Source organism: Mandrillus leucophaeus, unplaced genomic scaffold (assembly GCF_000951045.1).
Source record: "Mandrillus leucophaeus isolate KB7577 unplaced genomic scaffold, Mleu.le_1.0 Scaffold269, whole genome shotgun sequence".
NCBI classification, from domain to species: domain Eukaryota; kingdom Metazoa; phylum Chordata; class Mammalia; order Primates; family Cercopithecidae; genus Mandrillus; species Mandrillus leucophaeus.
This window is the reverse complement of record NW_012102798.1, coordinates 3,349,309-3,371,398: the sequence shown is the minus strand read 5'-3', so window position 1 is coordinate 3,371,398 and position 22,090 is coordinate 3,349,309. Positions and strand designations below refer to the sequence as shown.

General features: G+C 38.0%; 1 protein-coding gene across 6 annotated transcripts in view; it reads left to right on the top strand.

Moving 5' to 3' along the window:
• The window catches only part of PAK3 (p21 protein (Cdc42/Rac)-activated kinase 3), a 301,905-nt gene that overhangs the window by 194,803 nt on the left and 85,012 nt on the right, over nucleotides 1–22,090 (top strand). For all 6 annotated transcript variants that reach the window (XR_001006530.1, XM_011984504.1, XM_011984502.1 and 3 more), the window contains one exon: nucleotides 10,760–10,961. Coding sequence is in view for 5 of the 6 variants with exons in the window: in XM_011984504.1 (XP_011839894.1) it covers nucleotides 10,787–10,961 (175 nt within the window). In the remaining variant the exon portion in view is untranslated. The remainder of the gene's footprint in view (nucleotides 1–10,759; nucleotides 10,962–22,090) is intronic.

Sequence of the window (22,090 nt, the reverse complement as noted above, 5' to 3'; positions counted from 1 at the left end):
AAAAATGCTTTTAAGTCTTACACATATTATTTTCTTCCAGAGTTTTGAGATCTGTTCTTTTACTTGTACAGCACCAATATTATTCAGTCCAGCAGAAACGGGCCCAAGGCTAAGAAATCTAATCTAGCATGCTTGAAGTATTCATTGGTTGAAATATACTGTTGAATAATAATACCTTACGCCAACCTAGTGCTTCCTACCTTTCAAATCCTATTTAATTCCTGCTCATCCTTCCATACCCTGCTCAAGTGCTATATCCTCTGACTCCTCTGGGAATATTAGCTATCCTTCCTGCTCTGTCCTTCCAAAGTGTCTTGTGCCTACCTAGATTGTATCATACTGTATTCTTATTGTATATGTGCATGTCTGCCTTCCTCACTAGACTAGAAGCTCTTTGAAGATCGAGATTTGTCTTTATTCTTCTCTCTTTGTATGCTTCCTGTACCTGACATGATACCTGGTACATATGAATGTTGGTGGTGGGAGGATGTAAGGCCAGGCAGCTATGTTCCCTGGAATAATATCAAACACATTCCTTGTGTGTGGTAGTATGATTTCTCATATAGCAATAAGGTGAAGAGAGTCTTGACCTTTTCTGGAGTGCTATAGCTCCTCTTTTTAAAATTTTACTTCTCATTTTGCAATGCACATATCCTTGTTATGTAGTTCTATTTTTATCTGTATATGACATACTTTTTTTATACTTTAAGTTCTAGGGTACATGTGCACAACATGCAGGTTTGTTACATATGTATACATGTGCCATGTTGGTGTGCTGCACCCATTAACTCGTCATTTACATTAGGTATATCTCCTAATGCTATCCCTCCCCTCTCCTCCCACCCCACGACAGGCCCCAGTGTGTGATGTTCCCCACCCTGTGTCCAAGTGTTCTCATTGTTCAATTCCCACCTATGAGTGAGAACATGCGGTGTTTGGTTTTCTGTCCTTGTGATAGTTTGCTCAGAATGATTGTTTCTAGCTTCGTCTATGTCCCCACAAAGGACATGAACTCATCCTTTTTTATGGCTGCATGGTATTCCATGGTGTATATGTTCCACATTTTCTTAATCCAGTCTATCATTGATGGACATTTGGGTTGGTCCTAAGTCTTTGCTATTGTGAATAGTGCCATAGGAAACATACGTGTGCATGTGTCTTTATAACAGCATAATTTATAATCCTTTGGGTATGTACCCAGTAATGGGATGGCTGGGTCAAATGGTATTTCCAGTTCTAGATCCTTGAGGAATCGCCACACTGTATGACATACATTTTACATATAATGTGTGGCCAGTAATGAAACCCACTGCTGGAGCCTATAACCTCACTCAGAGCTAGACACTTATTTATCTGCTTACACCCATCACTTAGTATGATGCCTAGCACATAGGCACTGGTAAATATTTGTGGTTCGAGTAAGTGGATTCATACACAGATGGGTTACTTAAGGGGCCTCAATAATATATTCTCAGTTACTATCTGACACCTCAAAGAGTAGTACCTCTTTTTTGGGCTCAGGATTTTTTGAAATGAAAGTCAACCAGAAATCAACAAGGATAAAGCATTAGTTGGTATATTTTCCTGTAAAAAGGAATGTTGGGCTGACATAAGATCTTTTCTTTTCCTCTCTTTATGCAGCTATGTGACCTATAGACCTTCATTATTAAGCTGTGCAGAAGAGTATGGGGCATGCTAGGTGATCTGCTAAAGTCCACAAAACCAGCTGGTGATTGACTAGCATAATTGGGAGTACTGTGACATAGGGGATTTATCAGGCTCGATCTTGAAGAAAAAAGAACACTCTAAGACAAGCATCTTTTGATACAGAGTTATGTACATTTATTATGAACACCCGAGTTTCCTCCCCTTTCTCTCTGCCCAGTGCTTTTGTCAGAATGTGCTCTAGGCTACACTGCAGTCTCCACGGGAATGACTCAAGAACTACTGACCGATTTACCCTCAGGCCTGCTGATTACAGCTCCTTCCACCAAGCCCTGCTTCTGTTTTATCTGCAGTTTTCCTCCCAAAATACCCTATCTTCCTTCCTGTGTGGTAAGGGCTGGGCCCTGTGATCTCAGCTTGGGGGCTTTCCAGGTCCACAGAAAGACTTAGGCACATAGCAGTCTTTGCTTTGTATGTATATGAGCACTAGGGAAGTAAAGCTGATCTTGTGCTGGGGTAGACATCTACTCTAGCATGGACTAATGATGAGCCATATATTCTATAAGTGGACAGCAGCAGCTGCAACCAGGTAGTGAAGTAATAAACGTTCAGCCACTTGCAAATTATGAGCTTGTATAAGCTGGGCATGGAAAGGCCATGGGAAAACCAGCATACTCAATTAGGAGTTTGTCCTTCAGATCAGGCTTTTAATTTCTAAAGAGACTGCTTTGGGTGTATTATATTTTTAAAAATACCCATGCCAGTTTTCTTTAATGCAAAACATTTGTCTGGTGGGCTCAAAGATGGGGGAATTCCTACAAGTAAGGCCCTTGTCAGCTAAATGATTATCCCCTACCATTGTGAAGGGGGATGGGCAGAAAGTAGGTTTTGTCATGTTCCGTTCTTCCTTCACTATTGAAGAAAGGCTGTTTTTAATAGATGTTATTTCCTCTTCCTTAACCATAGCTCCCAAATGAGATGTTTAAATGCATGCTGAGCCTTTTAAAATAGGGGCATGTAAACATAGGTCAAGGGGCAAAAACTTGAGGAAGTGTTGCATTTTACACCAGTTCAAATTCTTTAACCTCCAATTCTGGCAAGAAGTCACTTTTTTGGTGAACTGTGAGCTTTGCTAAATTGATCTAAGTTCCTAGTTTAGAAATAATACCAACTCTCCATTGCCCCAGGTAGCTCTTCTCTTCAGATGTGAAATGGGCACCTTCCCTGTAGAAAGCCGATTTGGGTACAGAGAAATTGGGAATGGCGCAAGGACCTAGGATGATGAGCCATGATGCACAGGTTGAAAAGCAACATTCAGCCACCTCTGTGGTATGCAGAAATCTCTAGGAAATTCAGAAATTGAATTTCCAAGCTTAAATTTGAGGACATTTGTTGATATTTCACTGGGGTGGAACAATAAAGGGGATAATTATTATCCATGCATAGTAATAGAGAACAGCGAGACCTCCAGAGACTCAAGACATTGGTTTACCATATCCTGCTTGCTTGGGATGTTGGTCTATCTAATTTGTTCCATCTAAATGCTTCCAAGGATGTTATGTTCTCTAAGAACTAGGAAATGTTTTCTTGCTAGGTTTTGCTTCCCTTTTCTTTTTTCCCACCAATTTCTCTGAGGCATCTTTTAGGGTAATTACTTTTGTTTTTTTATACTTAAAATATTTCTACTTCTATTCTTTATGGATCTTATTTTCTCTTTTTAGAAGCACCAATATTGGAAACAAAAAGCTGAAACCTGTAATAATGCATTGGTTTGCAAATATAAGTACATGTAAGATAATCATTAGCATCTTCTGGGCATTAGCTCATGCAGCACACACAATGAATAACAAAGTATGGTGCTGCATATGTTTAGAGGCTTAAGAAGTCATTTGAAAAAGAACTGTATTTAAAAAAAGAAAAAGAATGATTTGTTCCTTATATGCAGTATATGGAGTGTGGATGCTGGATTATACCTATTGACTTCCTATTTGCAACTTGACGTTGAAATTTGCAACTATAATATGCTGGCTTCTTGGACTCAATTAATGTCAAGTTCCTGCTGAAAACAATGGAAGTCACTCATGAAAGTGTTAGCAGACAACAATACTACAGCAGAACTGACCTCGTTTGCTTGTTTGTATGAGAGAGAACATGAATGTATGCTGTGTGAGTGTGCTTGTGTGTATGTCAGCAGTGAGCTATCTCTTACATGATCTAAGATTGAAACTAGGCGGCTGTAAAAAGAGCTAGTGCCTCTCTTGCTTGTCCGGCTGCTTTTGCAGATCTCCTGCCTAGCAAGTAGCTCAGCTCCTTCTGATCAAATGATCTTAGAACTGGCTTCCCTCCATTACACACTGTAATGATATCTCCCTAGTGAGGCTCTCTGAAACAGCACACCCCTGTCTCTGATAGCAGAGTTCCCTTGGTGAGTGCTCCAGAAGAGGCAAGCTCCAAAACAAGGCCATCTAAGAATTGGTACAACTAGTCAATGAAACCTTTTGGAGTTTTGTCAGTAAATCACCTAGCCTTGTGTCTTTAACTGGGAAAAGCCATTTGAAATAGTAAGTACCAGCATGAGGTGGGTTGAAATGAAAAGGGTAGACCTGTTGTATGAATCTTTTAGGAGGATAAAAATGTATATATGAAGAGTCTGTGTGTGTTTGTGGGTTTACTTGGATATGCATTGTATTGGTATACTGGAAAGGGAATTGACAAGTTTAGGAGCTGAGGGATTGGATACTCTTCTCAGTTTTTTCTTTTCTGACCTTGGGCAAAATAAACTCAATGCTTGTAAATTCCTCATGTAAGAAATGGAGATGGTACTTTCTTCTTTACAATGTTGATGTCAGGCTCGAAGAAGAGCAAGACATGGAAGCCCTTTGGACATTACAAACTCATATGTTTTTAAAATGAGGTGCTGGTAATCAGATGGTAGCTGGCTTTGAAATGATGCCCAACTACTTGGCAGTTAGACTAGTGCTGATATTTCCAAATATGCTTTCTTGTCTCTGACCTGCTACAATTAGGTCTATAGGCTTATGCAACATTATGAAAAACTTATGCAGAGCTGTAACAAATACATAGAATGTATAGAGTTCCATTTCATTACTTCACACATGTATTTAATGCCTGTTGGGAACAAGAGACTGTACTAGTAGTATGAAAGTATATAATTATGACTGAGGGGCTCTTACCCTCAAGGAACTTATGGTCTAATGAAGGGAGTGACTTGGATAATGATTGTGCAATTTGAGACAAGATGATAAAAATGGTAATTTGGGCGCATCTAGCTGGCTAGAGTTAGTGATTGGGCTGTCTTTTTTCCACCTAGTTTGGGAATGGTAGTGTGGGTTCACAGCTGCTGGGAGACCTAGATCTGGTTCATTCTTCTCCCTGTAAAATGCCCACTTCGGTGTCTTAGCATGTTATGGGCATTAATGTCTGAAAAGTCACTAGAAATCTTAAGATGCTAGTTGCTGTAGAAATGCAAGGCAACGTATAATATTTCTTTCAAATCCTAAGACATTGTCTCCTTTGTGGAAGGCTAGATGATTTTTTCTTTTTTTGGCAGTTAAATGTACACTACATCTTCTTACATTATCAGTCACAAGTGAGCTGGTTGGTTCTTTTGTAAATAATGCATCCAAGATAAAGTAGATTTAGTATCAGCATAGGCTAGTTAGCAAAGCATGGTTTGTTTCCCAGTCAAGTCTATGCCTGAATGCTCAGCTAGCCATCTCAAAAATGTACGCCTTTGGTTAAAAGAGAGCCCAAGAAAGAGCCAGCAGTTGTAACTCTTGGATTTTTTTGCCCACCACCAAAGTACAATTCAGTGTACACATCATTCTGATAGTAAATGCAGCAACCTCATCGTCAATACAAAGAACAAGCCTGTGTTGATATCATTGTTTAAGGAGTCATTAGCTAACTTTGTGTCTGTGTTTACTTAATAACTTGAAGTCTGAATACTATTATGAAAAAATCAATTCTTTTTTATCTATAGAGATAATTCTTGTTATAAAGAATTCCCCAATTCCAGAGATTGGAAATATTCTTACATTTTAATGTAGTGAAGGTTCTTTGACCAGTTCAAAGGTTCTTGACCTTTGAAATCCTAAAATCCATCCTCTTTTAGATGTGCTCATGTCAGTTCATTATTATAGGGTTGTCATCTCATCAAGTCAAGGTTTCTTGTAACCCCTCATATATATATATATGAGATATATATATATATATCTCAGAAATATTAGGAAATTCACCTTGGAAATTTCCCTTAATGAACAGCTCAGTCCTATGTTTGATCCTCTCATTTGCTATGAAAAGGGTGTTAAACAAACTTGGCGTGTGCTCAGATTTGTGATAATGGCCTTGCGTGGCTGGTGCTTTTGGATATTTACTTTTGGGTTCGTTAGATCATGACTGTACATATGCTAACCTGGAGTTTTGTTTTTAAAAGAAGGGCAGTGTTAATTTAGTTTTCATTGGGAAAATATGAAAATACATAGTTATGCCTATTTTGAAAGCAGACAAAATAATACAGACATATAGTTGTTTCTATTTCTCCGATGGTATGATATCTGATAAAAATATTTATTTCAATTGCTCATGGCTTAATAGATGGTCCTCAAACTGTAGAACTAGTATTTCTGGATTCTCATCCTTCACACACTTGGGTAGAGTGCTTGTAGCAAAGAGACACAATTGGCATTTTTGGTTGTATTCAAACTAACACATAGGTCATAGTGTGAATTTTGGTCACATTAGCTAGAGTATAGTTGATGACCTATTTTTCCCCTTGACTTCTGGATCTACACAAGTTGGTGGTGGCTTTCTTTTTTAACCTACCCAGCATTCCCTGAGTGTCCAGTTGTGGCACTTCACTTGTTAAGAGAATGCATTTTGGAGGAATGCGAGACTAATGACAATTGTTTCTAATTTATAATCATTTAATCTGTAGTTACCATGCATCTTGGTAATAGTTTTTTTCTCTAAAATGCTTTGCAATAAAGCTCTGTGTCAAGGCAAGTTAATGAAGGTCCCTCTGTATGTGTTCATGTGTGCTCCTGTGTGTACATGCCTTCAAACTTGTGTGGGGAGTGGGGAGAAAGGGAGAGAGAAAGATACAGGGAAAGAGAGAAGTAATCTCTTTTAGTACTCTGAAGAAAAGGGGTATTTAGACTCCTTGCCTATCGTGAAACAAGAGGCTTATGTCTTATTGCTGATGAATTGCAAGTGTAATTACAGAGCATTGCTAAACCACATTAAGTCCCAAGGGCTGAATCAAAAATATACACCATCTACAAAAGCCGTTTAAATTATCTCTGAAAAACCTAGTAGTCAAGTATGAAATCAGTCTGTGAGCAGATATAAACCGTTGCTGGTTATCCATTAAAATTAGCTCCACAATGCTAAGGGCCAACCTCTAAAAGTAAAATGAATGGCCCGTGGCTGTATCTAATGTGCTACTCACAAGTTTCTGTACTGTTATAGAAATGAACAACAACAGTTGAACTTTAAAAATAAACAGTTTTTTGATTGGGTTCCTAGAGAATAATGGTGCTTTTGTACAATTCTTGAAATAGAGCCTACAGCCGCCCAAAATAAAATAGTCTCTTTCAAGATCTTGGAAATAATGACATCATAGGCAGATTGAACCAGCAATCCATTAATAGTATCCTTTATAGAAAGCTGTCTCAGGGGAACACATGGCTAAGTAGACTGGCATTGTTTATAAACATAACATAATAAAATCACTTTTTAAATATGTTTGTGGAATAGTAGGAGATACCTCCCACTTGGGAAACAAATACTTTAACCTCAAGGATTCCTTGCAGGTCCCTACCCTTTCTCCATTGGTCTTCTAAAAGTGTGCTTAGAGGCACTTGATTTGAAGGTGAGTTAAAATACCAAGTACCTCCTGTACTATTCTTTCAACACCAAATCAGAATTATCTGGAATCATTAGCAGAGGATGATTGGTTGTGCCTTGTAACGGGTAGTAAAGAACCGAAGTAATATCAAGATAATTAAAACAAAACCATATCTGAACTGTCTAGGAAAACGGTTTGGTTTATGCTTTATTAATTTCCTAGTGTGGAACTGGACATAGGTTCTTCAGTTTCACTTCTGTCTTTGTAAAAGGTGTATTCCAACTCTTCTTATGATGCCTTGATGAGTTGAATGACATTGAAACACTTTCAGTTTCGTGGGCAATAGGCATGTATGTCACATAGGCTGAGTCCTTTGCAGAATGTCTGTGATACTGACCATGGCAAATGTGTGTTATTGAATTTTTGGTCAGGGATTTTTAGTGCAATATAGAAGTAGTTTGAGTTTTAGATCCCAAGTATTCCTTTCTTCCCAACCTATATTATACGTGGTCAAATAAGGTCAGGGTAATCAGGCAGCCTGAAAAGAAGCAGGGCATCTACCTGCCTCTCTGGTCAGATGGAGTAATTAGGAACAAAAAATGTCACTCTGTTGTTAGCCACCCCTATTTATCAAGAACAAAGGAGCATAGTATTTTAAATTCTGTAGTTGAGCAGAAACCCTGGCTGTCTCAGATTCTTGTCTTATCTTGCAAGATCAGCTTTGTATATCATTTTAAAGAGGTCATGTGGCATGTTTTCCTGACTTCTGTCATCTCAAGTTAAATATGTCATCAGAAAATATATATTATCCAGAAAATGGTGGCTCTCTCTCCCTGTGAGACACTCTTTTTAGAAATTTGTCTTCTAGGTATTTCTATTTTCAAATGTTCAGTTTCTCTGCAATAACTTTCAAATTTCATTATTTTTACAAAGCTAGGTTTTGTATATCTGTATACATATTTATGTAATAATCACTTCATGTTTGTGCATAGTTTTTGAACCCAGAAAAGTTAAAGAGAAAACTAGTGCCTTGTTTCTGGTGGCAAATGTTCTCTGTGACTAAATTAAAACCATGAACCTGTCCAGTACAGAATAATGCCGCTGGTGAAGTCAGTCTTAAATTCACTTTAATTCTAGAGAAACTAGGAATTTAGAAGGACCAACAGTCAAAATGCAAAAGATAATGCAGACGCATTAGCACTGGTCTCATATTCCAATTAAAATATTTAGTACCAATAGTATCTATGAATATGCTTTATCCTTGACATCCCAATTACTTTTTGATTGTACCTTGTTCTGTAGTTTGATCTAAATAGGAATATGTGAGTTTTATGAAATTGTTGGTGATAGTGACAAACCATTTATTACTTAGTATTTTCACTATCATTATTACTGAAAAAATATAGAATTGGTCTTAATTCATTAAGATAATGCAAGACATGACACTTAGCAAAACCAAAGAGATCTTCCGTTCAAATCAAGATCAAGCCAATTGTTAGTTGTCAATCACCTGTACAGATGGAGAAGCTATTAATTGATAGTAACCTATTCTTGAGTAGTTACAGACTATATATATTTGAGAGAATTTAGAGCAAAATAGAAATTTTGAAATTCTCTACATAACATGATGTAAATTAGAGTGCATTACTGAGAGTAATAAACACATTGTAACCACTAAAGGGCCAGAAAGGATTGATAGATAATTTTTCAGCACAACAGTTAATGAGTAGACCCCTGTCTTGTTTTTATTGTTCTTAGGTTTGTTCATAGTAAATGTTGTTGGAACAAAGTGATATGCTAAGTCATATTTGGAGAGTTATTATGTTCCTAAGTTAGTACCAGGTAATACTTGATAAACTTACAGAGATGTAGTTTTAAAGGGATTTGATTTTCCTTGAATTCAAACTGGGGATTCATTTGGAAGGTACTATTAGTACCTGACTTATGCTGGGGTCAGGACCTTATGGAAGGACTTTAATTAGAGTAGGAAAATACCTGGAGACAGAAACATTTCCTTGGGGGAGTCCATGCTTTTCCAGTTTACTTTATCCTCCCGGGGGAATGAAAACCGAATATACTCAGACGTAGACACAAGATACTAAAGAACAATGAACTTGGCCAGGCGCAGTGTCTCACGCCTGTAATCCCAGCACTTTGGGAGGCTGAGGCAGGTGGCTCATGAGGTCAGGAGATCAAGACCATCCTGGCTAACACGGTGAAACCCTGTCTCTACTAAAAATACAAAAAAAAAAAAAGAAGCTAGGCATGGTGGCGGGCGCCTGTAGTCCCAGCTACTCAGGAGACTGAGACAGGAGAATGGTGTGATCCCGGGAGGCAGAGCTTGCAGTGAACTGAGATCACGCCACTGCACTCCAGCCTGGGCGACAGAGTGAGACTCCGTCTCAAAAAAAAAAAAAAAAAAAAAAGAATAATGAAATTAAGAGCAAATAAGCTCCTAAAACCCAGACTGGATCTTACAGCTAGCTACCTCTGTCACCTCCCTTGTCCCTTCTCCCAAGACGTAAAATGTGGCAGGGAGTAAGGTTATGGTGTCTCCTCGGGAACTGGCCCTCTGACATTTGCCCACCTTTATCTTCTGCCTGCTTGGGAGAATATGGAACATTGTTTACCCTAACAGCCACTCCAACTCTGCTGAAACTGCCAGATCTATGGGATGGTTTCTCAGTTAATTATCATTAAAAACAGGAGAGTGCATTTTGTAACTGAGGTATGCACATGTAAGAAATAAACACCAAGGACAGCTCGCTGTTAAAGCAGCTAACAAGTCACTGTTATGGGCCATTAAAAATCAACAGCCAAACCTGTGTCAATTCTAAACTCTGAGGAGGCTGATCACCTGACCATTACAATCATCAGGATAGAATTTTAAAATAAGATTGTAAATTGTTCACTAAAACACTGGTAGTGGGGAGGAGAAAATAGAGTTTCAATGCGGGAAAAGCAAAGGGACTTATGTGTTTTTATAATATTTAGAAAGTCATTAATCACTGCCTTCACTTTCCTTTTTTGAAAATTGCATCAGGGTTTTTGGGAGGTAACTTCCTTCCCTCCAGAAGAGAAACCCCTAAAATCGATCCTCACACGAAACCTGAGAAAACATGAGAACAATGCTTTTGTTTCTAAGATGTTAGAATCCCCATATTTATTAGATTGTTTTTAGACCTCTTCTCCCTCAACTCCTGTTTTTTCCCTCCTTTTCTTTAGGAGCTGTGAAATTGGTTGTAACTGAAAATGTCTGACGGTCTGGATAATGAAGAGAAACCCCCAGCTCCCCCACTGAGGATGAATAGTAACAACCGGGATTCTTCAGCACTCAACCACAGCTCCAAACCACTTCCCATGGCCCCTGAAGAGAAGAATAAGAAAGCCAGGCTTCGCTCTATCTTCCCAGGAGGAGGGGATAAAAGTAAAGTATCAGTGGCCGGGCATTGAAAATGGGCTAGTTTATTCTTTCATTTTCACTTTCTTTCTTAGGTAGTTGTTTCTTGAGGATTGACTGTTCAGGGCCTGCCTGACCTTTACATCTACATCTTCAGAGGTTGCATTTTGTCTGAGAATAATGTTTGATTGGTTTACTGTGGGCTGGCAGAAAATACATTTACACTGTGTTTTCCTTTCACATAAAATTAAATTCATAGTGTTAAGCCAAGGGTAATCAAAGCAACAGTACTGTCTTGAATATATCAACAGTGACTTTCTTTCTGATAATGTAGAGTACAATTTACAATAATCCCTCCCTAATTGTAAGTTGTTCTTTTTGGAAATTTGGGTATAGGTTTACTTCTGTATACCTTTTTGGTAACTGAAAATTTTGAATTCAGTATATGGGAATCAGTCCACATTGCCACAATATTGTCTCTCTGACTATATTGTAAGTGGGAAGGCATTTCTAAGTCATTTGTTTCCATTCTCATTCTTCAAGCTATTGTCCCCTAGATAGCCCCATGTGCACTGAGTAGCACACCAATATATTATTATTTATCCTTCTGGTGTTTAGAATACCATTTGGTGCTTAAATATCATATGCTAACGCTTTGTGATAAGCGGGGATATGAAATCTCTAGTAAGTAACTTTCAGGTTGCATTAATTAGCATAAAGCTGAAACATGGCTTCTACAGATATGAAGCAAGTACAAGGGCACTGACACCATGGAAAGTTGTCAGAGGGCAAGAAGGGTGATGTCTTTAGAAGAGAAACAGGACATTCTCAATCTGCTTCTTCAAGGTAAAATAAATAGCTTTGTAGGTCACATATACTGTTAATCAATCTACAATTCTTACCATAAAGAAAACTAAAACTATTAGTATGGCCAGTACTGCCACTTGTACACCTACATAACTTAAAAGATGCTTTGTTCTTCATGACCCAAGGATGGAAAAGATGGAAATGAAGTTAAACCTCTGGATTGAAGATAAACCGAAGAATAATGAAACACATTCAATGCAAGAGATCTGTGACCATGCAAGAGGAGTTTTCAAAGACATGTTTTTAGACACTGAAATGAATCCAGAAAAATTTTTGTTGGGAGTAAGGGATGGTTTGAGGAATTTAAGGTGCACCATAATGTGGAGACCAGGTCTTATTTGGCGGTTGTGCCAAAGAACAAACCGTTCCTGCAGCTCTCATGTTGTATTCACCACAAATTCAGGAAGTGGCTGAAGAAGGGGATTACGTGCCTGCACAAATCTTTAGTGCTATCGAGACTCTCAAGCTTTGGAACCCTTTGAATACTTCTGAAGAGCAAGAGCCCACTGATGCTGAGGTCAGCAAAATCAGAGAGACTGACATTTCCATTTTTTGCCAATACTTCAGGTGACCTCATAATGAAACCCTTGCTGCTCTACAGAAAACTGTGCCTAAACCCTCTCAGGGGAAATAAATGAGCCAAGTTTCCAGCGTACTGGCAAGCAAATAGAAAAGCTTGGATGAATCCTCCTCTCCTTAAGGGATGGTTTGAACAGTACTTTCTTGTGGATGTTCAAGACTACTTAAAAAAAAAAGAAAAATACCTTGAATTCAAAGTCCTGCTAATTCTTCAGTCTATTTGGTGTTTCATGTACATTTGCCAATGTGCATCCTAATGGTAAGATTGTCTTTATAACTAGCCACATGTCTCAGATTCTTGAGCCTTTCAGTCAGTGTTTGATCTGGCTATTCAGGAAGGCTTATTATAAACTAATGTGTAACTTCACAATCTCGCGAAGTTTCCACTGTCTGAAGATCCTAGTGCATGAGACTCCTACATCATTATAATGGCATATCCTTAATAAAGGTTTGGCTGTTGATTTTTAATGGGTTTTCAGGAGGTAACTTCCCAAAGAGGCATTAGATAGTTTAACAGAGCCTGTCATTAATGTGACCTGTGAGAAGACTTGGCTAGAGGTGGTGAAATATCTTTCCTCTATCCCTCCCAAAGACAAGAAAAACCTATGAATGAGGATGAAAATTTGGCACAAGAGCAATCATTGGCGGAAGTTGAATCTGAGCCTGTTGACACTAATTCAAGTTAATGCTGCTAGAGGCTGATCCTCAGGAAGCTTTGTTGACTCCAGAGATGATTATCATAAGTGATGATGAAGACAATTAGGAGGCTGTGAGACTGGAAACAAATACAGCTATAAGAAACAGGAGCAACATTTTTAGAACAAGATTAAAACCTCCCTAAGAAGGTAATTAAAATGGACATCTTTACATGTGTCAAATATTACCTGTTCAAAGCTTGAGTGACTTACAATTCTATAAAGAGGTGCTATGATGCCTTCAAACATAATCATATTGGACAGAAACAATCTTCAATAGAACTTAAATCATGTGCCATTCAATACTGTTGCTGGACAGCTGAAAAAACTACCTTCAGACAAAGTTTGATTTAATTAGACTCTATTAAAAGGTCCTATGAGACTTTTGAAAAGACTACATTGGGAAGAAAGAAACCTCAGAAAAGCCTAAATTATCAAGTAGTACCATTTAAATACTCTTACTGGACAGCTAATAAGCTACCTTCAGACAAAGATTGAATGATTAAATTGAGCTCCATACAGAACTGCTAAGGTGTCTTCAAAAAGGACTTGAGAAGACAAAAGCATCTTTAGAAGGGCCACTTAAATTCACTTGCTTGATAGAAATAAAGCCTCAAGCAAGTTGTTATAACTTCAGGATTCGACTTTACTGACTCTAAGAGTATAGATATCCATAATTTGAACTAAATGAATAGTCCACTTCTGTTCATTGCTTCTCTGTCACCCCCATTTGCCACTACCATAATGAGTGATAGATACATCCTCATCACCACTGGAAATCATCTCAGGATCTAAATGGAAACTGTATAAAGCCTATCATTTTTGCTGATTTAAACTGTGTAAACTCATTATTCTTTTTATGTAATGTGCTGTTGTTATTGTTTGCCTGCATAAAAATATGAGGGTTTTCAACAGTTTACTTGAGACCTCATTTTTGCTCATTTTTTTCCTTCCCGATATCATGATCTCCTCAGCTGAACTCTCTTACCTTGGGGGTTGTTCAGGAACCTGACTCTCATGGGGAAAGAGGGATTACTATTTCTGTGTTCCTATCTCTTAGTAACTGCTTAATCACAGTCAGTCTTGAACTAATGGAAGGAGCACTGGACCTGGGTTCTTGAGACCTGGGTTCATGTTCAGCTCTGCCACTGATTATTGTGACATTGGGCCAGTCACTTGGTTTCTCTGAGCCTCAGTTTCATCACCTGTTAAGTGAGGATAGTAATACCTGGCACAAATATCACAATATTAGTGATAATTGAATATAATTATAAGTACCAGATGGCTATTAAAAGTAAAATTAGGAAGTGCTGAATAACCATAATATCATTGTATTTGTAGCATTTTGGACCTTATCGATGAACAACTGAGAAAACTAGGTTTTTGAAATCTTTTATTTTTTAAAAGTAACTTCCTCCCATTTTTTATGTCAATTATAGAAAATTTTAAAAAGAAAATTAAATGTGCCTATAATTTTACAAGCCAGAGGTAACTAAGTTGCTATTTTTCTTTTTAGTACCTCTTGGTCTCATCATAAATTGTTCATCAACGTCAAAAACTTGGAAAATAACGATAAGCATATAGAAAAAAATAAAATCACCCATAATCACAAATCCTAGAAGCAATGTTAATATTTTGATGGATTTATTTCCAGACTTTTTCTATGGCTATGTATGCACATATATAATTTTTACATAGAAAAAGTCATAATGCATATAGTTTTGTTGCTTTTATACTTAGCATTTTTATCATGAATATTTTCCTACATTTATGTGAAGTATTTGTAAATATCATTTTCAATGGTGTATAATGTTTCATCATAGGACGACATGATGGTTTAGTTAACCATTTTCTTTTGTTGGATATTTGAGGGTTTTTCCAAATTTGGCCATTGTAATTTCAGGATGTCTATTTCATTACCTAACTGAAAATATTTGCTTTGGTGACAGCAGAGGATTTTTTGTTGTTTGTTTGTTTGCTTGTTTTTGAAGAAGTCCTTTTAATAGCTACATTTCATTGACTAAATGGAACTTCAAGAGACAGGTAGAAGGAAGAAAAAGAAATAGTAGATGTAATTTTAAGATTGAGGATTTATTTTGTTGGTGACTGTTCCAGAAGCTGAATTTTGGTGTTAGAGCAATTTAGGAGGGACAGTTTGCCACCATTTTATGATACTTTACTGTAGAAAAGTTTTCAGGATTTAGACCAGGAAAGAGACATCCTAACCATATACATTGATTTTATTTTATGGGCCCTGTGAAATCTGGGACTGATCAGGTTTCTCTTTTGTTGGCTGCTAGAAAGCTTGGAGCCAAATGTGTGGTCAATGCATAGCACTTGTAATGGGACTCTACGGTATGTATGCACTTTGTATTAGCTTTCTGCCAGGCTCCATTTCATGTTCCTATTTTTATTGTTTTTGTTTTTTCCTTTTACTTTTATATCTGCTTTGAATTTATGCTATCATGTTGTATTTTGTGTATTCTTGTAAGCCACCTGACATCCATCTTGGAACATGGTGGGGAATAAACACATGAATGAATAAATAAATACATTAATAAATACATGAATAAATCAACCAATAAGGAAAAAACAATGAGGCAAATGAATGCAGCCAGGACTCTGAAAATTGCATATTGCCTCCAAAAATAATCAATGTTAAGGACTTGAAGCTTGGAAGAACATATTGGAAAGAAGCAGGTGAGGCTGTGAGGCTGCATTTAGAGGTGACATGTTCTGTGTGACGTCTGTGTCTACCGAAGCATGCTTATATGTTTTGTGTCTTCTACTGCACTTGAGCATTAGGTGTGTTTCAGAGGATATGCAATGCTGTGTAAAGGACTGTATCTTTAGAGGGCACAGTTCATGTGCATTTTATTTGTGGGGAATCGAGAGAGATTTGGGAGCTGGTGAGCCTGGGAATTATGTGATGATCCTTCTTCCTGGAGGCATAGGAGGGAATCATTGTATATAAATCAAATCAAGACAAATAGGAAGTGTTCTACCATTTACTGACTAGTTACTGGGTGCCAACCTATGTGCCAGGCACTTTAAATGTGTTGATTTAATACTTACAGCCACTCTATATTATTCCCTTTTTACAGATGAGGCAATTTAAGCTCAAAGCATTTAAGTAGACAACGTAGAATCACATAGCAAATGACAGAAGCCAGAGGCCTCCCAAGTCTCTCTAACTCCAAACCCTATGCTTACTTTACTATATCACACTACCTTGCAATGGGACAAAGGGAATGTGTGGTAAACTATGTTCCCAGCATCTAAAAGCCAGCAGTGGCTTTCATTTTTCTTTAAGAAAATGATAGTGTGCTTTGAAACATACGTGAATTTCAGAAGACGGGACTTTTAAAAATTGGCACTCAAAAGGAAAGAAAGAACTTTTTCACATATTTTTGAAAGAAATGATGGTGAGAAGATATTCTTGATAATGTAGATATGCTAACATTTGCTTTGGGTGTTTTGTAGGGTTTTTTTGGTGTGTACTTTATAGGCTTGCATATTGCTTACTTTAAAAAGCTGAAGTTCTAAATAAGTATGTTCATATATGTGAAAGAGTTCTTAAAGTACTATATAGTTTTGTTATTGTATTGAATATATATTGTTCTAATTCCTAGAGTATGTCATCTTCTATATACTCTATACAGCAGGAATCCTTGCTGCACAACAATTATATTAAAGAAAATTCTCAGTTATCCTTTATGGTCTTGTTAATCAAATGTTTTGGTCAATGCATATTACTAACTTTCATCTAATTAATGCACAATAAAATATACTTAGTGTGATAACAGTATGCAATCTTTCTTTGGTGATACTGAAGACCCTTTGGGATCTTGCAGTAGCTCAAAGTTATTATCACTGCACCAATAATGTGTAAGAGTGTCAATTAATTCAGGGTTCTGTTATCAGAAAGCCAGGTATCAGAGACTGCTACATCCTGAATGGTGCTTACATTCTTGGTTCTGCAAATGTAGCCCATCCAGCTTAGCAAAGAGTGCTCTTTGGAAATCACTGCCCTGCCCTTTTGGAAACCTGAAGGACATGGCATCTTGCTTGTCCTCTAGGGTCAGTGCTGTGCCCCAATAGAAGAGTCTCTTGTACTACTCCTTTACTCCTAGGCAACCCGTGTTAAAATGGGAAGAAGGTGGAATAAGGACACACACTCCCTATCTACCAGGGTCTGTGCTTCCACTTTAAGGCCAATGAACAGGGAAACTGGGCACACATATGGTAGCCCCCTAAAACCACCAGACAGTCAAATCCAAAATAAGTATGGAATGTAGGATTGGGAGATGTTTACACTAAGGTAAAGAAGCCACAGGGAGAAATAAATTGAGAGGAAGTAATGACTGAAAGGGAGATTAGGAGGTGGAGAAGGTACAGAGGATGGATGGAATAAGAGGGGAAGACAGAAGAGTGCTGTATCAAACATGAAGTTTGATACGTTTTAAAAAATGAAGTGTTGCAAGAAGAGGAACATTGACAAAGGCTAAGGGATATGAAGTTGCTTTCCCTGTTAAGGCAAATGAGGCCTGTTTTTTCTCCTCAAACTTTTACCCTATATAATTATCCACATGATCAGAAGTGTCTCATTAAGACATTGCCTCATCTTCGCTTTTTGTTTTCAAATGTTTCCCATCAAAGTTGTTGCATATGTCAATTGAATGCAAATGAAAGTGGAACCAGTACGTGTTGCCTAGAAGGAGATGAGTAAGAGGTAACTTCCTAATGATTTCCCAGAATAATCACTGTTGCTGAATGTTTTTGAAGATGATACCACTGAAGGTGTTAGCTGTTTGCATGTATGAGTGGGGGTGACTTGAAGGGCTCACATGTGACTATCATTTTACTTCCTCTATCCCATCATCCTCATGGAACATCTGACCTGTGAATTGGGCTTGTGGCCACTCTTGCAGAATCAGGTACCACATTGAGTTTTTATCTATAAATTAAAGCCTGCTAATTTGAGGAGGACATATATTGTTTTCGATAGCCACTGAAGACCTAGCAGGAGAAAATGGGCTTAATATTCCACCAGAGAGAATGGAACTAGACATAAATTCCGGATAGGCTAATTGGATGCTACAGGTTACTAAGAGTGACATTTTCTAGAATCTTCATTGGATATCTCATGGCTTTAGCAATTTCTACACGAAGGCAGGAGAATGGACCTTCCACCATGGGCCTTCCCAACTATATGCTTCTGAGATTTGCTAATATAATAAAAGATATTATAATAAGAGTAGTGAATGTTTAAAATGGCCCAGTTTAATCCTCTTTTCTCAGTAGATATACTTCCAAGGATATCACTCATAAGATGAAAGTGCTAGGTCTAAACATAGTCACCCTGTTACTTAGTATATTGCTGATAAGATGATGTATTTTGGAAGGCCGTTATAGGTGTATTACAATGTTCCAAACCTCTCATGGCAGTTGCCTTCTTCAAACTCCCTATGATGGAGATAAGGCAGGGATTATTCCCATTTTACAGAGGAAGGCAGAAGTTCAGAGAGGTTAAATGACTTCCACAAATTTGCTCCACTACTTAATAACAAAGCAAGGCAGACCTAGAATTTGGATCCCCCAACTCCTAGTCCAGCGGTAGTTGAAGACTGTACTGCTTGCATAAAATGAGAGTAGCTTGATTGTAAACAGGTTTCAGTCAATGGAATATGCAAAAATTCAATTTTTACAGAAGCAAGTAGAACCCACGTGCCTCAGTGGATACAACAGTAGTCATACCTTTATCCTGACAAGTTATTCCTCCTGAGGACCTAATTTGCTAACAGGAAGTAACTAGCTTTTGTAAAAAAGAAAAATATGGAATATTAAAATAGAACACAAGAGTCACCTATCATCCCTTCCCTTAGATTCATTCATGATCCAGTATGTAAAAGATATTTGGGCCCTCTTACGCATTTAATGAACACCTTCCTTTTCTGCTCAGAATCAATATGTATTTGCCCAAGATGCTAAGTGTAAGCCAGAAATATGGCTGTTATGTGGAATTTCTTTTTAAATTTTTATTCACTGTGTACTGTCAGTTGCTTTAAATACTTACTGCCAACAATAAAATCTATTTTTATGCCTATCTTTCTATTGTAGTCACCACATAGTACTTTCACATATTTCCAATGCAAAAAATAAATAAATTTGTAGGCCCACACAATGATATTCTTTATACCAAAAAAAAAAAAAAAATTAGGTGTAAACAAAAGAACTGATCTCTCCTTGTGTACAGGGAAATGTACTTCTTGTAAATCCAGGAGTTGAGAAATTCCTGTGGGTCCCCTCTTGTAATATGCCCCCAAACAGGATATTTGTTTACAGAGCAGATGTCTCAGGGATTAGAATATGCTTTGCAGAAATCAGTCCCTCTGGAACTATTGCTCTCACAAATGAGCGCCTGCCTCTTTGAAACCTGCAGGGCTGCTGTTGTCATAGGAAGAACTATTCTGAGATACTTACTGTTTACCTAAGTATAAGGAAGGCTTCAGAAGGCTTCCCTAAGGAGGGTTATGGCACAGTGTGCTCTGTGACCCACAAATCAGAGGATAGAGCAAAATGGCATTTTTTTAAAGTAAAAAAAGGAACAACCACAGTACTTAATTCACTTTCCTGGTAGCTAAGTAGACACTAAGGCATTTCATTTCTTACAGGCCAAAGGCAACATTTTGTAAATGACCTGTTTGGGGCACTAACTGACAGCCTCTTAGTAACAGATAAATCAGTGAAACACCAAAAGCATCTATCATCCAGCTAAAGAGTAACCGAGTCATTAAGGATCATTTGTTAGGAAAATGAAGGATGTCACCCGTAGGAGGTGGATGGCCCTTTAATAAGACTTCTATATCCTTTCAACATGGATTTCCCAAATCAATGCTCAGGAATATTGAGATGAAAAATAGCCTTTAAATATGACAGATCTCTAACCTAGCCATCTCCACTGTTTCTGCCAGAAGTGGTCCCTGTGTCTACAAAAGTTGTTTGGCTTTAAGAATATATAACACTGAATGAATACAGATTGCATCTGGGTAGGGTGAGGGGGACAAAGGGTGGAAAGAAGGACAAGGGCTTCTGGTGTCAAGCTAGGGATTATGAGATAAGTGCACCTCCCAGGAGGGCCTCGGCCCCAGCAACTTCACTACAAGCCTCCCAACGGAATGTTTTATTAGGCTTCCTTTATCTCAAAGGGCTTAATGGAAGACCACAGGATAGAGACATGGGTATCCAGCCAATGTACAAATCTGGGCTGCATTCTGACTTTGAGCACAGGTTTAATTTATTAGCTATCTCAGTTTAAAAATTAGAATCTGGAGCATGTTTTTAACTGCTTATATACCACTCAGAAAAGAGTTTTGCCTACTTTTTATGTGCCTAGCTCTGTGCTGAATATTGTGAGGGATACTACGTATGAGACAAGGTTCCCTATCCTCATGTAATTTTCAACATAGTTGCAGAAATCATACACACACACACACACACACACCCCCCGAGTTTGTCGGAAATGTCCAGTAAGTGATCTTAGAGACAACAGATACAGTGGTAGGGAGGTCCTCCCCATTCCACTCCCACCATTCATTCTCCTCTTCCACCTGAGTGAAACAGCAACCATCTGGAAGCCTGCCCCCACCATGGCATGTGTACCTTAGCAGCACACAGTTATCTAGCTTGTCTTCTCACACCTTTTTTTTTATTGTGTCATTCAACTATTCAAAAACCTTTCTCAACACATTTTGTATTACTACCTCCGATTTCATCTTTCTTCCCTTCCTGATTTCCAAGGCTACACCCTACTTATTTATTGTGTCTTCTCATTGCCTCATCAACATGCAATATACATCCCTACTTCTAAGCTTTTACTTTTACTGTTCTTCCTAGTTGAGATGACTTACCCTTGCATCTAGGATCCAGTCTTTAAGGCCCATTTCTCAAGACATGCCTCCTCCAGTAAGCCCTGACTGTCTACCACGGATTTCTGTGATCTTTTCTTTGACATGCTACTATATTCTATTCTGCCCAACTTAGCACCTAATTTTCTTTGGCAGTATCTGTTGCTATTTCTTGTTTATTAAGGTTATTTTCCCAGTTAGATTGCAAGTTCAGGATGTTACTTAAGTTTCTAATGAATCACCCAGAATAACCTGTCACTACATTGATCCACAATTCAATGTAGTTGCTAACTGGCTCGCTGATTCAAAGGAAAAGAAGCTGGGACAGTAGCAGGAGGAAGTTGTGTTTTAGAGCCAGGGTTGTAAAATGCTTGCCTCGTAGAACTAGTTGGACTATGTGTTTATTTTTCTTTAGAAAAATTATTTCTGCATCAAAAATGCTTTATACAATATTTTGCTTTTAGCTTTCTGTATTAACAAGGCTTTAAATGTTGCTTTTAAAATTATGACATGTACCATAATATTTTGCATGCTTTTCATTGCTTTTAAAAAGATGATGGTTGTTTTGTGCTTTTAGGCTAAATTTATGTAGGAAAGCATTTTCCTATGTCTGTCTTCTGTCATCCTTTTTCTTTTCCTGCATGCTCTGTTTCCAAGAAGCTGGAAAGTGTTCTAAAAAATAAATCTGAAAATGACCATATGACATCCAGTGAGTAGGCCCAACAAAACTTCCAGGAATTTTAGGGGAAGATAACAAATGGAACTCCTACAACAAGGAAGACTCATGCCACAGCTTTCTAAATTGCTTTCAGAAGGCAGCCATAGCACCATCTAGGGATTTCGTCTGGGGGGAGAATTGGTTGCTTTGCTCAACCTTGAACCATGCCGAGCTATGTTGCCATATATGCGTTTGGCTTCAAAGTGGTACCTGGCAAGAGGTGTGCCTGAATGAATACAGAGTCATTCCCACTGTTGGGGTAAAAACAGCAACAACGCCACCAATAACAACTTTAACTACAAAAACAACTCTAAAATATACTCCTCACCCTTAGGCCTTCTTGGCAGACATCAGTCATCTTCTCCTCTTCTATGAACACATAACAGCAAA